At 39.0% G+C, this 15434-nt stretch overlaps 2 protein-coding genes across 4 annotated transcripts; both read right to left on the minus strand.

Moving 5' to 3' along the window:
* Positions 1-818: 818 nt before the first annotated feature.
* On the minus strand, positions 819-10182 carry rer1 (retention in endoplasmic reticulum sorting receptor 1). Of its 3 annotated transcripts, none has more exons than XM_071546202.1 (8): positions 10121-10182; positions 8125-8210; positions 6476-6580; positions 4881-4977; positions 4145-4223; positions 3161-3296; positions 2813-2867; positions 819-1272 (listed from the first exon to the last, which is right to left on the minus strand). In XM_071546202.1, the coding sequence occupies exons 2-8, from the start codon at positions 8203-8205 to the stop codon at positions 1262-1264; spliced, it is 564 nt and encodes a 187-aa protein (XP_071402303.1). In that variant the 5' UTR covers positions 8206-8210; positions 10121-10182; the 3' UTR covers positions 819-1261. The 3 variants fall into 3 exon arrangements, with proteins under 3 accessions (XP_071402303.1, XP_071402302.1, XP_071402301.1); XM_071546201.1 differs by adding an exon at positions 9303-9400 and having other exon boundaries at positions 819-2867; positions 10121-10179; XM_071546200.1 differs by having other exon boundaries at positions 819-2867.
* A 390-nt stretch (positions 10183-10572) lies between these two features.
* On the minus strand, positions 10573-15425 carry LOC139666865 (tumor protein p73-like). The gene is made up of 4 exons (XM_071546205.1): positions 15339-15425; positions 14723-14855; positions 13055-13148; positions 10573-12762 (listed from the first exon to the last, which is right to left on the minus strand). Exons 1-4 carry the CDS (start codon positions 15340-15342, stop codon positions 12361-12363), a joined length of 633 nt encoding a protein of 210 aa, XP_071402306.1. The 5' UTR covers positions 15343-15425; the 3' UTR covers positions 10573-12360.
* Between the last annotated feature and the right edge of the window lie 9 nt (positions 15426-15434).

Below are 15434 nucleotides of genomic sequence, written 5' to 3' on the forward strand. Positions count from 1 at the left end.
ACACCCAGCGCTCATTTCCATGGACTTAGGTATGCATGACTTATTGAGGATATCATAACTACATGGTGGCTAATCGTTGGTAGGAAATTCACAAATCAGTATGCAAAAACTGGACACAGGGTTAAACAATCATAGTTATGGTCAAACAAATTCCTGTAATATTCATTAATTGGGTAATCCTGGAGGTTCAGTTGTGGTAGGCAAGCTTCTTCCTTTGGCCAAAGTGCCAGATGCATTTTACACTTTAATTTTTGAAAGATAGGAAGACACCTTTTCATATTTTGAGAAAAATACCATGGAGGAACTATTTCTCTTTGGTAGAACATTTGCACTGTTTAGCATACTTTCCTCCATAGTAGCTTTTGGTTGGAGTAATGCCAACAGTGCTAACAAATTATTTTTGGGCAGTCTTTAAGACAAAGTTATACCCATTTCCCTGACAAGTGCCTGGTGAAGAACAACTTAGCAAAATGCAAAGTTAGATGTTAAAATGAAAAGGTAATGTTAGCACCCCTTACTATGGTGCATGTTGGATGCATGCAGGTATGTAGTTCTGTGAACCTATGTGTATTTATTGCACTTTGCTTTATTTGTTGTATTTATAATCATTGCTGAAAATGTGCAGATCTATGGTGGGTTTTATTTCTCCTTTATCTCTCCTCCATAAAAGGCCTAAAAATATGAAGCTGAGACACCTACATATTGTTTGAAGGGACACAGCCTCTTTAATAGCATTTGGAGTGAAAAAATTACACTTAAGTTATTAAAATCAAGTTTTTGTTTATAACTGTAGCACAAGAAAACAATAACATGCAATCCATGAGAAACATATTTAATTAATCAAATAGAACCCAATTAACCAGTTCTGCTTTTCATCAATTTCAACTGACATGATGGATTTGAACACTTGGAAACAGTATGGTGGTTGGAAGAAAAAAAAAAAAAGAAAAGAAAAATAATCTCAAAACAATTTCATATTTTAAAATATATATATACAAATCCTCCAGACAACCCTTTGAAACATTGACTTTTTACAGGAAAAAATGTTTTGATCCCTCACTACAGTGCTGATCAAGGTTTACAAAAAAAAAAAAAAAAAAAAGTCTCTGGGTACCAAAAATACTACTGCAAACACTTATAAGATCCCCAGCATACTGATAAAAATGGCAAAAAAAAAATCTTAGGGTTAGAGAAAAAAAAAAGTGTGATCGTCACCCCCTTCATCCATTTGTTTTAATAAAAGCTCTCAATCTCAATGTTCTTATGTTTCCTCTGAAAAAGAAAGAAAGAGAACAATATTTTTGCTTGGAATGATTAGATATTTACCATAAATCTTTTAAACTAAACACAATATAAAGGGAGTACACCAGCTAGTCTACATAAATGGAATGAACCCCGAGCTTTGAAACACAGCTGGCTCAATGTTTCAAAGAGCAAGGGTCTTCGGGGGAGAACATGTAATTGCTTGATTAGTATCTCAGGTTTAAATTTACTATGACTTGGGCTTGGTTGACGGAAAATACTGGTAGCACACTTTGTAGGTAGTGTGTGTTTTGACTAAAAGAGTAACAGAATTGTGTAAAACGCCCAGGTACAGCAACTTCATTGCCTTGCCATATCAAGCAAAATACCTGCGTAAATGGTTACAGAATTGGTTTTCCAGGAGTGCTAAATGACACAGTAGCTCATCTGTTAAATCCTACAAGGCGCAAGAACTCAGAGAACTGAGATAAAGGTGGACTAAGGGCTACGGGAGACTAAATGGGTTGGGGGTTAGTGACACTCAACTTGAATTATGCATCCCATGGTGTGGTGGGAAAATGAAAAACATAACATAAAGTCAACAAAAATCTATATTGGTACTTCCTACATTGGCTATGCCAGCGAGAATCAGATAAGAATTGCATTAGTAGCCAATTCAAGTTAATCACCAATTAAGAAAACTATGTGTGTGCCGAGTGTGTTTATTTTAATAAAATGCCATCAATTTGTCAAGAATAGATAAGAGTTATGATAGGTATCTTAGGTGTGTAATGAATGCATATTCAAGTGAAATGTAACTAATTTCTAAACAAATGTCTGCATCTAGTATAGAGGACAACTGGATGGGACCCTCTGAAGCCAGAGCAGTAGTACACTTTTATCACAAGAGACAAAATGATTCAACTTGAAAACCATTTCCTTCAGATTTCAACTTTTACATCTAATCATGTTATTTATTTTTGCTCTAATACTACTGACATTCCATATAGAACTTGTTACAAATGAGTAGGTATCAAGGTCTTAATCAAAAGTTGGCAGATTTGTTTCACTTGGGAGACGGAGATCTACTGGAATCACCATCATTGGGAAAAAAAAAAAAATCCACAAATGAATTTCACTGCAATTCCTTTCAGTGTGATTCCTTCCTGGTGACGTTATACTTACCCCATGGGGTTAAAAAGGCAAAAGGTAGCACTGTGTCTCACCTACTACTGAACAAATGCAGACCAATCCCAAAATGAGGATCAAGGTCCTCAACAGAAATTCCCATACCCCTTAATAGACAAAGGCAACGTTTCCAGGCTAATTTGATCCGTGCCACACCTATCCTCATCCAACACCGTCAACCATGGATCAAAATTCTTTTTTTTTTTTCTTTTTTTTTTTTAATTGTCCCCCTCAAAAAAAACAAAACAAAAAAATCACTGACCCTTGTCACTCCTCACTTAATCTTTTTGTTATTTTGATAAATTTTAATTTCAAACGTGAAGGAGGGGAAGGGAAAGTGGGAGTTTTTAACTAGCAAAAGGTTTCGCTGTGTCTTCCTTGCCTTTGTAAGTCCTCTTCCCATGTGTGAAGGGTAGGTATCTGTACTTGATCATATGCTAGAGATGAGGGGAAGAGAAGAAAGGAGAATTAGCTACTGTTATCATTAAGCTCAAACATTTTCACCAATTTAAACCATAGAGTACATGAAGTACTCCAAGTACAGCCCTACTGGCTATATCAGGTGCTTTCAAAGGAATTGAGAATACTCAGGCATGAGAATAAATGCAGTGCATGTGGACATGTTTGCTTTTGCGCTCACAACATGCACAGACGCCTCTTCCACAGCACAATTTTTTGATGAACTGCAACAACTGAATTATGGCCTGGCTGAGCCCAGCTTTTTTTTTACCTTGATCTGCCTCTTCATGGTGATGCAGAAGAGCATGATGAAGTACATTACAAGTATAGGCCAGAACACTGGCACGTTGAAGGCTTCAAAGAATGTGCAAATCATGGCGATGACGATGCCTTTTGTTGCCGAATGCCTGGCAAGATGAAAAAACCCCCCACAATTAAACACAATTAAAACAATGTATTACCATAATGATCCCACTGAGGCAGCATGCATCAACAATGTCCTAAATTCTTACTCACAGCTGTTAACTGGATAGATTATACGGGTCTAGACAATATAGGATATTCACATTTTGGGAAAAATTACTCCACTCCCCTGGCCACAATAACTTAGGTTAAGTGTTAAAACATACATGGAAAGAGGAACCAAAGGTTATCTATTCACACGCCAGGCAAGTGCAAATTGTAAGTTGACTGATGCAAAACCACTTTCCACTCTTCCTGCTTTAATACACAAGTGGACAGAGGGTTTGCATACACACACACACACGCAAGGTCATGTGAGGTTAAAACAAATTGCCAATAGTAGAACACAAAGAAAGGTTGCCTTGACACATACCTTAAAATAGTTTAATAGCGTTTTGCTTTGATACCAATTTTTCAAATTCTTAAAACTAACCGCTCAAGGCTTTTGAACAATATGAACTCCTGCTGTCCCAATGCAGGTTCGCTAAGCCGCACTTTTAGAAGACTAATAACAGTCGGGCGGCCCTTCAGAGTAAGGTTACGCCAGAGAGGGGGGGTGGGGTGGATCTCAGCAAACAAAGATTATATAGTTTGTAGGGTCATAGGGTCACACACAAACTAATTATAATGGCTCAACCCAGTATCTTTGGTTTATGCTAAATTGCTACCTCCTCTTACAAATGAGTGCCGCATGACTCAACCTGGGACCACACAGGTCATTTGAAAGAAGATAATTTGCAATCGCTGTGTGGATGAGAGCGACGGATGGCCAGGCCATGAGGTGGGCTCTCACCAGAATTTGAATTCAGGCAACCTCCTGATGAAAGGGCGGAACTCCTCGTTCTGCTTGGTAGGGAGGGATGGGCCCTCATCTGCAGGTGAGACAGGTTACACACAGTGATGTAGTGGTTAATAAAAAGCTGGATCAACTATGAACATCAGTCGCAATTCAGCATAAGGCAAAAAAATGTATGTTTAATAGAAAATACTAATTCATGTTTTATGTTTTTCTAGACTCAATTTCCTATTTGTCTATTTATAACAAACAAACTGCTGTTGTTGCTGCCTCAAATGTAAAACGCATCACTTCCTGTGCTGGCAATAGAGAGTAGTAAAATGGACATTTATTTACATTAAAATGTCGTGGATTATTGATTTAAGGTGAATTTATTTTTAATGTATCCATCTCCATCCACTAATGTTTCCAGCACAAAAATGGTTTGAAGTGAATTTCAACTCAAGCCTCAAATGTATAAATAACAGTATTATGTTTTTCTGATGATTACTTACTGTGAACAAACTTTCAGAATAACAACCTGATGCATGCCTGCGTCATGTATGTGTAATGCATCATTAGCAACATCTGATTTTCCTGACATTGTATGGAATTGACATCTAACATTAATACAACTTGTCAAGTAAATGGCAGCCTGAATGTAAGAGCAGATATCACTGCCAAAAGTAGCCCACTGTCAGCTATACATGACCACATCACAAAAGACTGATCTGATTTTGTTGAGTCAACTTGCCTTCGTCAAGCAGTGAAGGATCCACTTTCGGTGATAGAAAAGCGATGAACAGGTTGAGGTGGTAGATTCCCAAAGCATATGTTACTATATACCAACCCTGAAAAGCAGCATAAGGAGCATAACCATATTAACAGGCATTACAGGCAGCCAATACTCACAAAAATGTACAGTACTGCGCAAAAGTCTTAGGCATATGTCAAAGGTATCCATAAAGCGAAGATGCTTTCAAAACTAATGAAATGAAAAGTTTCTGAATATCAAAAATTTACAATAAACAGCAGTCTACTGACACACTAATGCAGAAAACAAATACACATCTAAGACTTCTAAGAAATTTATATAAAAAAATCTAGGGTGCCTAAGACTTTTGCACAGTACTGTACATTCCTTAGTAAAATTCACATATACACATGGTAAAGAGCAAACATATTGTCATGGAATCAGAACAGACAAGTCGACTAAAGTCTAAAAGCAAACAAAAACCAAACCATACAATCATTCACACGGTGTTATTCTTTGCTATCAAAGAGAACGCCCTAATATGACACAATGCTTGCCCAAGAGCATACTGCAGTACTTATTTACAGTGCATACTACACTGTAAATAAGAAAACACAAAGGAATACGCCAACTTTCCTTCATCAACTTACTGTTATGCAACAAGAAGATTGGGAGCAGTTTCGCCTATGGGTGTCAAGAATTTATTTAGTTTGCTACAGTTCACGCTAATGCATTGACACACTCTGCTTAGTGGTCAATACAAGCTAGCTTAGCATCATCTAAGAAGTGGGACTGTAACGATACGTTCTGCTAATGGTTCGGTTTGATAAACAATACTGGATCATGGTTTGATATTGTCACAATATTTTAGCAAAATCTGAAATGATGATCTGAAAGTCAATTACGACTGAAAAATCCTTGAAAGGGAGGGAAGGGATTGAAGGGAAAACAGAAACAAAATTACAATCCATTAATAGGGTGACTAAGATAAATTCTAAACTTTTTAAGACATTTTTAAGAAAAACAGCTATGTTTTTATGTTTTTACTACCTGTGAAACTCAAAACACAACATTTAACCGCATGTCGGCGACTGGGTGCAGCATGTTGCTAATGTTACCTATTAGACAAGACTCTCTCACAATACTTGCAAACAGTCTTGTCTTGTTGCTGTTTTCCTCAGTTTGAAGCCCAAAATGCTGCCACACAGCAGACTTAGAGTGAGAGTCCTCAAGCTAAAACTTGCCCCAAGCTAAAACGTGCTAGCCTTGTGCTCTCCAGTGTGGTATGCAAAACTGAAAAGACCATTCTTAACAACTTTTCTTAGATATTAGACCACAGTCGAAACGGTGAACGTTTTATCAACTCCACAATGCATATCATCAATTTTTTTCCCACAAAATTTTGTGTCACAAACTTTCGTTACATCCCTTCTAAGAAGCATTAGCATGTGCTCTATACCGCAGTCAACACTAGACATGCAGAGGTGAAACTGTTCCCCAACTTACTGTCCCATAGTTTGATTGAAGGGTTCCTTTCCTCAAGATCATTGCATTCCTTTAAATGTTAGTAACAGGCAAAGAGGTGCTGTAATTACCTGTAATATGTACACTCTGATCATGTAGACAGCAGTAAGTAGTAGAGTGGCTGCCCATCGCACTGCATAGAACGGTGTTGACTTGTCTAGCCATGACTGATAGATCTGGGAGAGCAAAGACACAAACTAAACAAAATGCAACCATCTGTGGTAGAGAAGATCAACTATGAACAGGTTTTTTTTTTTAAAACTATGAACAGATAAGGTTAGAAAAAACATTACAATAGGGTTTCTCTTTCTCTTTCACTTTGAGGAGATGACTATCTGATGACTATCCTTGTCATACGTTCTTCTTAAAGGAATAGTTCACCCAAAAATGAAAATTCTGTCATCATCTCCTCACCCTCATGCCAGTTGAAACACAGGTGAAGTTTGTCCATATAACACACAGGGAGGCTGCCAGCACAACTCCATAGCAGCCTTCTCCAAAACAACTTAAGTCAGTGAGGACCAGTTCTTCAGAGTTCCAAAAAGACCTACAGTATATTTACACCACAATTTAGTGGAAATCTTAACTACAGCTCATTGATTTGCAACAAATAATGGTGTATAGGTCTTTCTATTCACAGTGTGATTGTTTGGCTGTTTTTGTTTTGGAGCTCTAAAGAACAGGTCCCCATTGACTTCAGTTGTTTTGGAGATGGCTGCTACCAAGTTGTGCCGGCAGCCTCCCTGTGTGTTATATGGACTAACAAATTTCACCTGTGTTTCATTTGGCATGAGGGTGAGTAGATGATGACAGAATTTTTCGTTTTTGGGTGAACTATTCCTTTAAATTAATATTCTAAATTCCCATTTTCATCTACAAAGATCTTACTTGGTTCTCAATCATGACAAATTCATCCCTGTCTTTTCATGCCTGGCTGAACCTAACATTTTGAAGATCTGATGTGCACTTCCGCATCTGTAGCCGGGATGCACTGATACCACCTTTTCAGTGCTGATTACCAATACTGAATACAAAGCTTTAGGTATCTGCCAATTCCAAATATATTTAATTATGTCAACAACAAAAAAAGAATAAAGGAAATGCGATTGGAGGTAGGAAACTGAAACCACAGTAAGTATTACACTGGAGTGTATTTCTCCACTGTGCTGCTGGTCTGCGACGCTGGCAAAACACGTCCATCAGAACTAAACACACAGACCATTGCAAGTTATCTGGAGCATTATATTCTACTAAAATATTTGGCAAACATTACCTGTGTGTAAATAAATTATGTCTACTATGATGTAGCCTAGGCCTATGTTTGTGAGTGTGATATTTTTATGACACGCTGTGATAAGAGGTACAAAACACACTGGTTCTGAAGAAAATCCAATACAGAAACATTTCTCAAAAATACAGACGATGACATGACTGATTTATGCCAAAGTAAAGCCTTTTACTAACACCAATTTAATTAACGTCTGTTACACAATGTCAGTTTTAGCAGGAAATATGAATTTTTGAACTTGTGTTAGCAGCACGGTTTAGGCTGAATCAATTCATGTCAGGGGATCAGATCGGTTTCCTACTATTCACATTTTCTGATATGATTCAGTGTTTAGGCCAAGATCATGTCGATATCAACACCCAGTATCACAACATTTCATCCCTAATTAACAAGATCTGATGAGAGCCTTAAGCTCAGTTGTAGACGAGTTACCTGTCCGAGCCGTGTGAAAAAGGCAGCGACTGCAGATGGTTTCCCATGGATCGATTCCCCAACACTGTCCCCTTCTGACATTCTGTCTGAGGAGAGAAACAGACAAAGACATTTCCATTAGCAACACTTCTCTAGCATGGGTCTAGTCTACTTAAGGCTTCTGGTCTGGCTAAAACAGAGTCTGTAAGCTACACACTGGCTAGCTTCTCCCAGGCTTAAATACATTGTATCTGGTAGGCTGAGACGTTTGACAAGTTTGTCCGATGGTGGAACGGCTTCCAACTTACTTAGGTAATGTCCAGAGGCAAGAAAGATATGTCAACACACAGCTCATTTGCTTTTTTGGTCCTTTTCCTTTTGAATAAAAAAGGTTATGTTGTATATCCTTGTAATAATGTTGTCATAAGCCAATTTAATAGTAAAGATTGAGGTGTAATTCAATTCCATTTAAGTATTAGATTTCCCTGTGATCTGTGATAGAACATGAACAAGTCTCTCCTAAAAGGAATCATTCCATGCTGTAATTTCACCAAGATGTAAAATCTTTAGCTTCATATATTATGAGTGCCATAATGCTTTGCTCCAGCAATAAGAAATATGAAAATAAAAGCCTATATTTTTTATGAAAATGATCTAAAAAAAACTTTGGGAATCATAATGAGTATGAGAATAATGAGTATCCTGTGGGCTTAAAGTAGCTCCAGCCCTACCGGTGCAGGCTGTACCTCGGGAGAGGAGACAGGGTGAAGAAGACACAGCTGTTTCTAGTTGTATGGCTCCAATTCTTTGTAGATGTGTGTTCTTAACACAAATTAAACTCAGTGACTGGTTCCTTTCCTACATGTACTAAAACTTGACTTAGAACAGCAGATAAAACTAGTTAACAACACATCCCTCGACACTGTGTATAGCACGGTCAGATGTCAGCCTTTGAGATTGATATCCATGTCGGGACTGGACTGGCCACAGGGGGAAATTACCAAAAGAACAAGATCTAGTAAAGCCCTGTGAGGAATCAACAATATAGACATGCCGTTGAAACTAGCGTTAATCAGATTGCGACATTTACTGGTATTACTACCTATGACATATCTGAATTGCTAACCAATGACTTGCTAGTGCTGTAGTGGTTAGCTATCAAACCTTTGGGATGATGAAATTACTAGGTAGTTGCCCACCTTTGCCTTGTAGTTTAGTGCCGCGTTGCAGGAATTTGATTGGTAGCTACACTGTGTTGCTGTGGTGAGTATTGTACATCGATGATTCATTTATGATCCTGTAGAAAACCAAAGTGAGACCGTGAAGAGTTGTTCGTGGTTAGCTAGCTGCCTAACTAGCTAGCTAGCTAAGCCAACTAGCAACCAAGCTCACAAGTCATATTTAGCCATCTAGCCTCTCCGGCACATCGTATCACAACAACTCAATAAATAACGCACTGATATTGTTCAGCTGGAAGTTACGTTTCATCAGTAATGTTATTCTAAATTACAAACGTTGGCTAACAAACTAGCCCAAGAAATAGCTAACTAGCCATCTAAATATAATTTGCCCCTTCCCCCAAATTCTCGCTCTATGGGTTATGTAGTTTTAGAACAGCTACAGTTCACCCGTATCGGTCGTGTAATGAAAAATATGTCACTACACTTCCCACAACTCCCAAGTGTTATGCCTTAAACTTGAAACAACACCTTTGTAGTCTATTACCCCTCCGTCCCCATCGAGAAAAAACGCGCACCAGGGGAATGTTGAACTACAACTACCAGCAAGGAGTTGGTACATTTGACAACTCACTTCCGGAGATACGGCACTTCGCTAGCAACGGACTCATAGCTAGCGAGCTAGCCCAATTAGAAATCACACAATCCTATGGTAGCCACAGTTATCCATTGAATGATACAACAGTTTTGATTTTTGTTTCCTGATTTCACTAGCTGTCTGCGTCAATTATTTGTGTTTGCAATCAGAGATGAAAAGCTCAATGACAGTCCTTTCTTACCTGATGCGGCCGCTGTGTCACTGCCCGGCTCTACCTAGCTAGCTAACTAGCTACTTCTCGTGCAGGCTAGTGTGAACACGTCAGTATTTCCGCGAGGACTCGAACATACGGCAGGCAAGATAGTAGAGCACCGAAAACCATGAACACAGGAACGCACACTTGCCGACCTACTCGATTAATACAATACAATCATTAACGGTTAAATCATAACTATATCAAATTTGGCTAGATTGATATTGTAGACAATTCACTTATAGTCCATTCCAGTAAAGGGTCTAACTAGACCAGCAATTAAAGTTTCTCTTTCGACTTTGATAAGAGGGAAATCAAAGAAATGCAAACATTTTAATATCCATGATTTATAAGAAAAAAAAACACTGTACTTAACCTCAGAAACTAACATTGACAAACATCAATAGTTACACTGGTACATCTCTTAGCAATGTTTAAAAAACAAACACAAAAAATCTCACCAGAAATATCAAAACGAAAGGAAATCTATCATTTACATAGTGATAAAGCATAATACTGATCATAAGCACAAATAGCCTAACCTAAAATCATGTTCCTTTTAAAGCATTAAAGTGCTCATTCTGTGACCAGTTGGCTGTCTGTGTGTGTGTGTGTGTGTGTGTGTGTGTGTGTGTGTATGTGTGTGTGCATGCCTGCGTGCGTTCAAACGAAAGATAAATAAACACACCAAACAATTTCATTTATGGACGCCAGATCAATAATGGTCATTATCAAAACTTTTTTTGATGAAAAAACAAAACATAGTTTTGCTCCTGCACTGACAAAGAGTGCTTTTGTAAAGAAATGACTGCAAGACAGGTCCGAGTTACAGTCACAAAGTCAAGAACTAGTCATACAGATCAACTTTACAGCATTACTACTATCGCACCATGATTAAACATGTTGGATGGAAAGCTAGAAAAACTGGAATGTTGCTATCGAACATGTTAATCAATAACCACAAACAAGTGCCATGAAGATACATAGGTACACAGCTAGCTATAATCAATATGTGAGGACCTTGCCCTGCAAGGCCTTTCAAAATACACAGAGAAGGCTACTAACTGTCTTGCCAAGTGTCTTGGTACACAGGGATGAATTTATCACTGAATTTATGATTTACAATTCTGATTAAATCCCCACTGTAAAGATATAATACTGTTTTTGTTATTTTGTTTCACAATGGTTTCCAATGCTGATGTGTTTGCACAAGAAACAACATAGTAGCCTATTTCCTACAACTATGAAAAAAATCTGTTATGGAGGCAATGTCTGATTTTTTATATTTTGTGATGACTTTGATTTTTCTTAGTTCTCATGAATACACACTATTAATACAGTAGTCCACTTAACAAGATTTGTTTTACATTGATAAGATAGGGGTATACTGAACTAGAGTGTTTAGAGTCATTAAGTTATCAAAGCTATTACAGCATATACATAACTATGTCTTCTTGCTGCTGTGAGTTTGAAGTCTATACATGTGGTTCAAACAGGGGCTACACCATTTGGAGTCAAAATACATTTTTTCAACCACATATCTAATACAAAACATTTACAAGATATATACATTTGTACAACTGAAGGAAAACAATAAATAAGTCAACTGAGAACTAATTTTGTGTCCCCTCCATTCACTGTGTATTCAAAACAGAAAATGGCAACTATCAGTTTGCCAAATGGTGATATGTCTATCCCTACAATCTTTGTGCTCACCATATCGGCCTATGTCAATAGAAGGTGTAAAAGACAAGGAAAAGTCTGTCATGTTTGTATTATTGCACAGTGCAACTTAAAAAAAAACAACATTTTCCAGAACAATTTCTGTTGTTCTTCATCCTCACAATGCACTTATGAGAGTCCTGTTGTCTGAAAAGCATAGTTCAGATCACACTGTATAGATTTTCCAGTGGTATTTGTAGAGTTGAGACAGTGTCCTTTTGTCATCTCGTGCTCAATCTCTTGGATAGAACAAGTGTTCAAGCACAACATAAAGACTACATAGGAAGTGCATTAACACAATGAAAATGTCCCATATTAAAACAGGGAACTTGAAAGACCATGGCTCTCTACAAAATCACTGACTGAAATATGACAGCAACACCTAAAAAACACATTTAAAGATCCTATCTGCATTGTATTACTTTATAAGTAGGCTTATGGTGACAATAATATTGGCAAACAGTCCCAAGATCTATTTTCTATGACTCTCCTTCTCTCCCTCCCTCTTAGTGGATGTCACTTTCCATGAACTCCTCCTTGATGGAGTGCTTGCTGCGGGACACCTTGCAGTCGGGCATGTCGAAGCCGAAGTCGGCCCACTCGTCAGTGGCGGCTCCCATCCCCGACGTCCCGACCACGCCTGGTCTGTTGGGGATGGTGATGGTGTGGCGCACGCGGAAGTGCACGGCCTCCATGACGCGCTGTCGTTGGAGCTCCCCGCCGGCGGCCCCGATGGCCGCCATAGCCGAGGCGGCCATGTTGCTGCTGGAGCGAAGCAGCGGCTGGCCGTGGTAGTCGTGGTGATGAGTAGTGGAATGCGGAGGGAGAGGAGCGCCTTGCTTCATGTCCTGCAGACCTCGCCAGATGGCCAGGCGGAACTGCTCTGGGATCTTCAGCGCACCTAGATCCTGGGGAAGGTACAAGGTGAGGCGTTGGAGGAGGGAAAGAAGGAGGGAGGAAAGGGAAAGACAGTAATGGAGAAAGAGGAAGACACGATTTTAGAGTAATTAGTGAGACAAACAACAAAGAAAAAAGAGAAAATCAATGTCTCGCCACTGAAACTCTATCCAAAGATTCAAACACAACCACCATAACCAATGGCACATTTGCAACAACTCACAGATCAATAGCATGTGGTCAGTGTCATATTACATTTCCAAATACGTTGTGAGATGGTGAGTGCGAGGATGGAGCGGTTACCTCCATGGAGAGAGTCTGCAGATGGTAGATGGTCTGGAGGCCTTGGGAGGTGAAGTAGTCAATGCAGTTCTGACAGCCCACACTGGTTAGAAAACTGTATGGGGAGAAAAGCAGGGCTGCTTAGACCACAGCTACACAGCTGAAAGGTGGAGGATTAAGACGCAAAAATCAATGTCATTAACGCTGATTGATTTAAAGTACAGTGTGTGCCTGATCAGATTAGAGGATGTCCTAACCAGAAAATCAGAGTCAGCATTTACTTTGAGGCAGGACTGAATAGAAATGCTAAGTCATTTATGTTGCATGTTAACAGTTCTCATTAACCCACCATCACCATCAGATTAGTTCTACTAAAGCTATTATTAGTTATTTTAATATATTATAAAGAATTAGGGCACAGGTCTAGCCTCAAGTGTACAGAAAATGAACATCTTGATACATAAATCATTCACATCAATCATAAGCATGCATTTATATCAATGATTCATAAGGCCACTCTTGCTTTGATGAAAAACCTTTATTATAAATACATGAAATGTTAAAGTTTTGGCAACATACATTATAAACAAAAGAGAAGCTAGCTGTACAATTTAACTGTGCAATGAACAGAACAAATCTAAAAACCAAACAGCTGAACAAAACCTACAGTATCAAAACTATTCAAATTGCAAAAGCAAAGTCCCAGTATTAATGCCACTGCATTGACATCTTAGAAAAAAAAATATGAAAAAGTTTTAAATTAAATAGAACTTAGAAAACAAACAATGGAAATTTCTTTGAAGCAAAATTATCAGCAGTGCATGGCAAAGGATTTTATGGCTGTATACAAAATGACTGTGTGGATGATTTTTTGTAATTGTGACAGTTTATAACTACAGAGGTGACATAACACACCCTGTGGCGGCCATAGTGGAGGTCCACATCTCCTGGGCAGCAATAGCTGTGAATGAAGTGTTTGTAAATGTGCGACTTGGCCGTATCAGCAGAGTGAATAGGCAGGGTTTATTTCTGTGCTGCTTTTGACTGGGAACTGATCATTTCACCACTGATATATCTGACTGATTTTGTGTTTAGATAATGTCAGCTTGTTAGCTAGCTAACCATAGTATCTAGTCAGCTAACTATCACTGTCCTGTTGTTCACACTAGTAGAAGCAGTAGTCGCATGTTAACATTAACATCACTTGCTTAGCTAAATTAGTCTGCTGGCAGCTTCTGTTTCACTGCCTAAATCTGGAAACAAATCTGCCTTATCAGATTATTCACTTTTACTTAGAATGTACAGAATGCAAACTGACCTAGACCCAACAATCTTTTCCAGGTGTCTAGCCTTATTGCCTGGTTGTTATTTATAGACATTATTTGAGGGCAGCCAATTCTCCAGTGGACTTCTATAATGGCGCCAGCCGTGGTTGCTAGGAGATTTATGACGCAACTGCAAAGCCTCTACACAGCAGCCATATTGAAATCAAACTCTGACTGTATAACACAGTTCCATTTATTCAAATTTTGCCTCAAAAGGGAACTTTTCTAAAACGATTTGACCAAACATGGCCGAACAAAGTACCTGGCACCAACACGGCACCCATTCATTTTTAACACAACGACCGCATCTTTGATTGTCTTTGACAGGGGGAGAAAGAAGGAGTGTCATTGGAGGGTGAGGTACCTGACGAGGCTGGGGTCAGGGTTATACGGAGGGGGCGGGCTGCAGTGGGAAGTAGACACTATAGGCTGACTGCTGTGGCCACCATTCATATCACCATTGGCCTGCATGTGGTGGCTGTTGAGCATGTTGGGACCTGAGAGAAAGGAGAGGGGAGGGGGGGATCAATAAGGCAATCAGCAGCCAAACAACACAAGAAGCATTCTCAGTATAACGGCATATATAGGCTCTCTTGCCAGCAATGTTAAAAAGCCAACTTTCTGTCACCTCCGACTCTGTCTGTGATCACTAACTAGCTAACCAATGCCAACGGTAATTTCTGTTCTGTTAGCATTTTGTGACTCTCGATCAAATCACTTTTTATAGTCTTGCAGTCGTCTGACAACAGACACAGAAAGATGTCAGTGACAGCCCCTGTATTGTGTTATACATTATGTTGAAACCCAAAATAAGTGATCACAGACAGAGTCGGAGGAGACAGAAAGCTTCTTAACATTTGCTGGCAATATTAACAAAGACGAAGCAGAAGTACGTCAGCCATATTTGTGAAAAGGTTCTATAGAGAACTTTATAAATCTGATTTGATTTGACTCACACACACACAGGCACAGACACTCACCCATGTGGGCTAAGGAGTTGGGGGCAGTGTGGTTTTGCTGGGGCTGCTGCCCCACCAGCTGGTTGACTGAGGGCAGTTTGCTGAGGCCGCCATGGA

Source organism: Centroberyx affinis, unplaced genomic scaffold (assembly GCF_046629955.1).
Source record: "Centroberyx affinis isolate AG114_WGS23_722 - 3 ecotype Tasmania unplaced genomic scaffold, CSIRO-AGI_Caff_v1 ptg005173l_1, whole genome shotgun sequence".
Classification (NCBI taxonomy): Eukaryota; Metazoa; Chordata; class Actinopteri; order Beryciformes; family Berycidae; genus Centroberyx; species Centroberyx affinis.

Bases quoted from the DNA above. Each gene is read 5' to 3' on its own strand.
- LOC139666865 (XM_071546205.1), bottom strand. The intron at 13,149-14,722 runs GTACCTCACCCT...CTCCCCATACAG, and splicing joins CCTGACCCCAGCCTCGTCAG to TTTTCTAACCAGTGTGGGCT. The intron at 12,763-13,054 runs GTAACCGCTCCA...TACCTTCCCCAG, and splicing joins TGCAGACTCTCTCCATGGAG to GATCTAGGTGCGCTGAAGAT.
- rer1 (XM_071546200.1), bottom strand. From the start codon at position 8,205: ATGTCAGAAGGGGACAGTGTTGGGGAATCGATCCATGGGAAACCATCT. The intron at 6,581-8,124 runs GTAACTCGTCTA...TTGCTCTCCCAG, and splicing joins TTTTCACACGGCTCGGACAG to ATCTATCAGTCATGGCTAGA. The intron at 2,868-3,160 runs GTAAAAAAAAAG...CCTCATCTCTAG, and splicing joins CCATGAAGAGGCAGATCAAG to CATATGATCAAGTACAGATA.